The 6,602-nt window shown below is 36.7% G+C and overlaps 1 protein-coding gene across 1 annotated transcript; it reads right to left on the bottom strand.

The window, feature by feature from the left end:
- Positions 1 to 978: 978 nt before the first annotated feature.
- Positions 979 to 4,256, bottom strand: LOC103378021 (post-GPI attachment to proteins factor 2-like). Its single transcript, XM_025054926.1, has 6 exons — positions 3,823 to 4,256; positions 3,190 to 3,363; positions 2,861 to 3,110; positions 2,661 to 2,767; positions 2,247 to 2,355; positions 979 to 2,093 (listed from the first exon to the last, which is right to left on the bottom strand). The coding sequence occupies exons 2-6, from the start codon at positions 3,355 to 3,357 to the stop codon at positions 1,963 to 1,965; spliced, it is 765 nt and encodes a 254-aa protein (XP_024910694.1). The 5' UTR covers positions 3,358 to 3,363; positions 3,823 to 4,256; the 3' UTR covers positions 979 to 1,962.
- Positions 4,257 to 6,602: the final 2,346 nt, after the last annotated feature.

Below are 6,602 nucleotides of genomic sequence, written 5' to 3'. Positions count from 1 at the left end.
TGTATTCCTCCAACATCATCAAAAGAAATCTTATATTATGTCCTGTTCTGTTCTGTTCTGATTCATTAACCAAACAACGAATCTAACTCAAGAATAATATCGCGGATGTGTTTCCGGTTATAAGACAGGAACACCAAATAGATTATAGCTGATGTGTGTAGTATTTCCTGTTAGACAGGTGCATTAAATTACAATCACAGAAGACATGGAGATTAAAGGCATTAGTTGGATTCAGTGTTATTCAAAGATAGACATAAGAGAGAATAACATAACATTTAAAGTACAATTGGCTAATTTTGTCTGCGCCCGTTTTCGTGTGTGACAACCATATGCTAGGCTAGCTTGCTAACAATCTCTGCTAACTAGAAAATGAGGTGTAATATTCAAAAGGAAGTGGGGTAAAATGACAAAGACCCACCACGACACGATTTAAAATTAATATTTTATATTTCGCCTGTGTTCCTGTCGGCGTCGAGTCGCCTGTTAACACAGACGTATAAAAGTCACCATTAACGTTAGCTTACCGTAGGTCCCACAGACACGGTAAGGCGCGTCTGTAGTTTTAGCCACTGTCAAACTGCTGTTACGTATGTGTACGACATAAAACAAATCAAAGATATTTGGTGAAGTTACCCTGTCATGTAAGAGCCAGCAGATGTGTAGTTTCAGCTCTGTGTCAACATTGCAGCAGCTGCCTGGTTCCCTAGAGTTGAAGCGTTATAAACTCCACCTCCTGCACGGAAAAAGAAGTGTTATCTCCTGACCACTGTCAGAGGAACAGCAGCAAAGAGAGAAACGAAAAAGCCGCAGAACGACGCGCTCTTCTTCAGCTTCGTTGGTTACAGCAGGTTTTCGCTGCTAAACACGTTAAATGCGTATTACTGCCCCCTACGTGGGGATTCTTCCATTGCAATTGGATCAAACGGGACAGTGTGAAATGTATCTATTTTATTTAACTTTGTTTCCAGTAGTATACACGTTTAACATTAACAACTTCATTGAGAAATATGAGATAAATCATATACTGCACATTTAAATAAAAACCACCAAAGACGTGCCGTTACGTGGTCAGAAAGAAAATTGCGTTTGACTTGAGACGAAAAATCTAAACAAATAAAATTCCAATTTGGACCTTTCATTGCTAGCTTTATGTAACTGCTTATTGACGGCTTGGCATCTAACTCTTCTTCTAACCTCTTTAGCTCTCTTGCTTCACCTTCTCACTCCTTGACAATGTTGCTGTGACTTTGAGCTATTTGCTGTGTGTTTTTTAACAATTGAATAATATTGCCGAACGTGTTTTTATTATTAATTATATACATATATATTTACATATTTATACGCAATTACTTCTGCAGTTTCTTCTTCTGCAGTCTAGTTAACGTCAGCAAACGCCATCTCGTAACGTTTCACAAATTGCTCAAGTCTGCTATCTACTGGATAGTATAGGTAATCACACTGTAAAATCTGTGGCTATATTTCAACACGGTTGAATTATATTATATTATAATTATACGAGTTTGGAATTGAGAAATAATAGATCAAACATTCATATATTTATATGAAATTATATTATTAAAATTGGATTAAATGCTCATTGAAATACCTCATGGAAATCAGACTGATGTAAATAAAACACACAAATACATTTTTTACTGTCTTTTTTTAAAACTAATGGTAAAGAAATCATCACTATATTCTGACACATAGTTGGTTAACACCTGTATTTATAAAAACAAAAATTTGCAAAAAAACACTTTATAAACACTGAATACCTATACATACTGATCTGTTGAATATGTGCAAAATGTCATTTTGCTCCGCACAAGACTCCAGGTGCTGTCATCATAGATATATATGGAAAAGGCCTTTGTCAAACTCCTCCTCTTGAGTGGGATCAAGGCTGCTATCATCAGTTGGTTAAGCAGTGATATGTTTAGCACTGCGTCCTTGAGTCTCTAGTCAGAAGGTTTTATCTTCAGAGGAGGAGATGACCATGACTTCGCGACTTTTAAAATCCCAAACAGCTGTGAGATGAAAGGCCATGTTGGAGAAAACGATGAGATACTCAAACAGGGCAAATAAGGTGTAAGCTGTCAGGAAGAGATTGAGATAATTTTTTTATTTTTATTTTTAAATGTAGTTACCATTCAATGTAGGGCTGCAGCATAGTAGACACACTTTGGTGTATGTGTCAAAATGTATTTACAGTATTTGAGCCAGTTCAAAGTCATAGTCATACTTACTCCCAGATTCACAGTACATGTTGTGTTTCCAGTAAAAGAATCCAGCGAAAGCACAGAATGACACGTAGAGTAGTAGAAATCTCACCTTCCAGTGATGAGATTTAGCATCCTGTAAATAGAACAATTAAATACTCTGTATTACTACATTATACAGTCAGTTTAAACCCGAATACTCAGAAAAGCCTTAAGAATATATACATATATATATATATTAATGGCTTATCTGTTTGCTATTTATGTGATTATCTTTTGGCTAACTTCTATCAATCCAATATGTGCTAAAAGTTTCTCCTGGCTTTATCTGCATAAGTTGGACAATTTAAAAAGAAAACTATCTTTCTGGTGAAATCCTTAAGAGTTTGGATTTTTCCCTAAACAAAGAATTACTTGTCCAAGACAAAACCATGTGCTGACCTCAGGACTCAGTGAATATTTTCTTATAGCCTTCCACAGTCGGCAGGTTATCAGCATGTAGACAAGGGAACTGATGATGAACATCACGAAACCTTCCTTATGAACAACTACGGACCAAAAGAAAAGCATGAATTATTATAAGTCTTTGCAACAAATAGTTTGTATGGTTATTACAATGTGAAAATGTTTAGATTACTCACAGAACGTCTCACTAGAAGATACATATGTGAGCAGCAACAGGCCGAGGACTTCCAGAAGAGAAAATGCCAGGTTCAAACAGCTGAGGGGACCCTCGGGGTATTTGGAGGCAAAACGCATTTTGTAGAATTTGAAGTAGGTAAATGTCACCAGTAACCTTGGTGCTGAGTGCAGTCCAATGCAGAAGCGCCATATATAGCATTCTGGACTAAGGCTGATTGAGGCACTGATAGATGGAAGGTAGTTAGAAACCTTAAAAGACACAGATATGATTATATTTTCCCAAAGTTATTTAGAAATTAGAGAAAACCAAAAGGTTAAAAAACAGTACCTGGCAATGTGTCCCTGTGGAGTCTTCAAAATGAAAGACAGACGATATAAAAACACATAATATTAGACCGAGCAGCGGTAAAAACACAGTGGCCAGGACACAGGTTGAAAATGATACCCTGACCACCAGGGGTCTCTCGTAGACAAAGGTGTCTGACCCTTGCAGCATCTTGGTCTGAAATTGCAAGTAAAAATACAAAAAAGTTTGTATTATTAATTATTTCACAAACAAATCTACTATATTATCGTTCTTGTGTGACAGTAAAAATGCCCTAATAACTATTAAACAAACCTCCATTCATTATTACTGAGCAGAATAATTATTAGTTGAGTTTAGTTTATTTTGAAAATGTAAATCAATAATAGATATAAATATAATAATATAATGAAATAACAATCATTTAATTTACACAAAACATAAATATAAAACCAGACCATAACCGTAGCGGATGAGTGGTAAGAAAGGGATTTGAAATGTGTAATAGACTTTCGATATTTAAATTCGATATTCTGCCGATTAAACAGCTGTGATGAATGTACACAATATGAACATTCGATACATTTGTAATCCACAATAGACAACGCAAAGTGAAAAAAACAATGTTTACATTTGAACAAAAGACACTGAACTTACCCACAGGGCGTTGTTGTATTTAAAAAAAATACCGTTTACAAATCTGTGCTAATGTAGATGGAGCGACAGTTTATGTTCCTGATATCAGGCTGCAGAATAGACCTGGTTATTCAAAAAGGATGGAGGAATTGTCGTCTCCACACATGAGATTTTAAGTAACTGCGACATGAGTGATTTGTTTTAGAGAGAAATATTTACAGCCGTGGCCCGTTACAAAAGGGCATTCAGATGGAGACAATTGCAGTCTCTGTATATCACACAGCAGCGGCACCGGAAGAGAACGTTCAACGCTGCGAATATTGCGTGCGTGCGTAAATGCAGTCACACGCTCATTAATCCGCGTCTGATGTGACGCACCGTTATCTCCCCGCTGTAGCCTAGCCAAACGTGAATAACCCAAGCCCCTCATTTAATTGACAATTTCACACAAACTGAATTTATTGTGTTACTACAAGTGATGTAACACGTACAATTTAATTTTAATTTTTTTTTTGCCGATTCTGGGGGATTTTTTTTAAAATTTAATTTTAATTTTTTTTTTTGCCGATTCTGGGGGATTTTGCGTGTTTAGGTTTGTGATTATCTCTCAATGTGCGTTTATAACGTTAAGCTTCGGGAAAACATATTTTTGATAGATGTAAAATAGAGAAATAAAGTGGTTTACCGTGTCTGCAGTAATGTGCAAATACAGTATAACCGGTTCGTTACTGAGGGTGAGAAGGGGAGCTGTCCGTGGTGTCTAAATAAATCAGATCATTACCAATAACCTTGTGTTTACGTGTGTTGTATATGTGTATGTTTATTTGTTCATTTGTGTGTATTTTATTTGCGTGTGTGTGTGTGTGTTGAATGCTCATTCCTTCACTCCGTTCCTGCCCCGCCCATCGCTTTTCTTATGGCGTCCATCCACGTCCAAATCACAAACGGATTGCTGCTGCTGGACAGTTGTTATGTTTCAAATAATTCATTTAATGTAACCTTATTTAGGTTTTTTTTTTCTTCACCCTCTACATGTCAGTTGGAATTCCACTTGTGTGTCACTGAAGTTGGATTTAGATCATTTCTGTTTCTGCAAGATGAAACGATGGAGACATCACACTGTATTTCTGTCGCTTCTGTGTGTCAGTATTTTGCCAAGTAAGTTTGAAGTTGTTCAATTTTTGTGTCCTTTACCTTATAGTTGCAGTTCAGGTACACATGAGTCAGCAAAGACTCTAATTTCCATTCACACTAATGCATTTATTATTGTATGTAAATTATATGAACAGTAATATTAAATATTTAAAAAGTTATGATTCAATGCACATGAATGAATGTGTTGAAATCATTTTCAATTATGATTGATACATTTTCTCAAAATACAGTTTTATATCTACAACTTTAATCCACTTGAGATTTGGTTGACATGAACATCTTAAACCTTAACTTAGTATCTTGAAAACCATATGTAAATGTAACACGGAAAACATGCAGCTTTTCAAGTATCATGTTATATAATTTAACAACTGACTGTTCTGTGCTATTCTGTCTGTAAAGATCAACAGACAGACATGATAAGGAATCAACGTGTTTTCATAATGTTTTTCTATTTCCTTGATTTCCTTTTTATGTAGGATGTGAATGTTTAAATCCGTGCTCAGGCTCATTTGGATACTTTCATATTGTATATCCAGAGGATTAAGCATTTATTCAACACATGTCACAGCAAATATACACAGGCAGATCCATCAAGTCAGATTTGCCTGATCTCTTACCAGGCCTTATAGGCTGTCTAATCCAACGACCCCTTTGTCCCCGTCCACCATCTGTCACACGGCCACATGTTCTGACCTTTTCTTCTTCCTCTATGTTGCCTCGGTTAAGCTGCTGGAATTGGAAAATCTCTAGGACTAAAAATAGTGAAAAATCAGTTTTTATCATGACTATCTGTACTGAAAAGTCGGCTGTTAAAAAATAAGCCATTTGTCAAGACATTTAAATGTAACCAATTTCTATCCTTGTCTCGCAGCCTGTTGGTGTGCACATGGGAAGTACGCACAAATGCTCCGAAATGATTTGTTCACCAACTACACCAGTGCACTGAGGCCTGTGGAGGACACCAAAAACATCCTGAATGTCACCCTGCAGGTTACACTGTCCCAAATAATCGACATGGTAAAACACTGGAGGAAGGGGGCAGAGGAGGGATGATGGGGGGTTACATTTGAGATTTAAGATGGAGGGATACTGAGAGGCTTTATATTTTGATCTACAGAGTGAGAAATTCTGATTCTGAACATTTGAACCACTTTGTCCTGTTTGTGTTTTAAACCTACTTGTCGTTGATGATCTGCAGGATGAGCGAAACCAAATTCTGACAGCGTATTTGTGGATACGTCTGGTGTGGGTCGATGCATACCTGAGGTGGAGTAAAGATGATTATGATGGACTTGATACCATCCGCATACCTAGTAGTTATGTATGGAGACCTGATATAGTCCTATATAACAAGTAGGTCATGCTGGTATTGGGTTAATCAGTCTTTTGTTATTGCCCTGGCACTGATCAGTAAACAGAGGAACAAACTGAACAGTCCTCGAGGCATTTTATCTCGGGAGTGTCCAGGCCAACAGTCTGTCTGTCTTTTATGTATCACTAATGTATTTCATGCAGCTGTAAACATTGTACTTACATAATAATAATAACCAGAAAAATGACTGTTCATAAGGGACGTGTCAGTCATTTGGAACACAATAGGTTTTAAAACTGCCAATTTACCAAGGACCTCACCAAGAACACAT

Source organism: Cynoglossus semilaevis, chromosome 4 (genome assembly GCF_000523025.1).
Source record: "Cynoglossus semilaevis isolate Cse_v1.0 chromosome 4, Cse_v1.0, whole genome shotgun sequence".
Classification (NCBI taxonomy): domain Eukaryota; kingdom Metazoa; phylum Chordata; class Actinopteri; order Pleuronectiformes; family Cynoglossidae; genus Cynoglossus; species Cynoglossus semilaevis.
The sequence above is the reverse complement of the archived record's forward strand: the minus strand, read 5'-3'. Positions and strand labels throughout refer to the sequence as shown.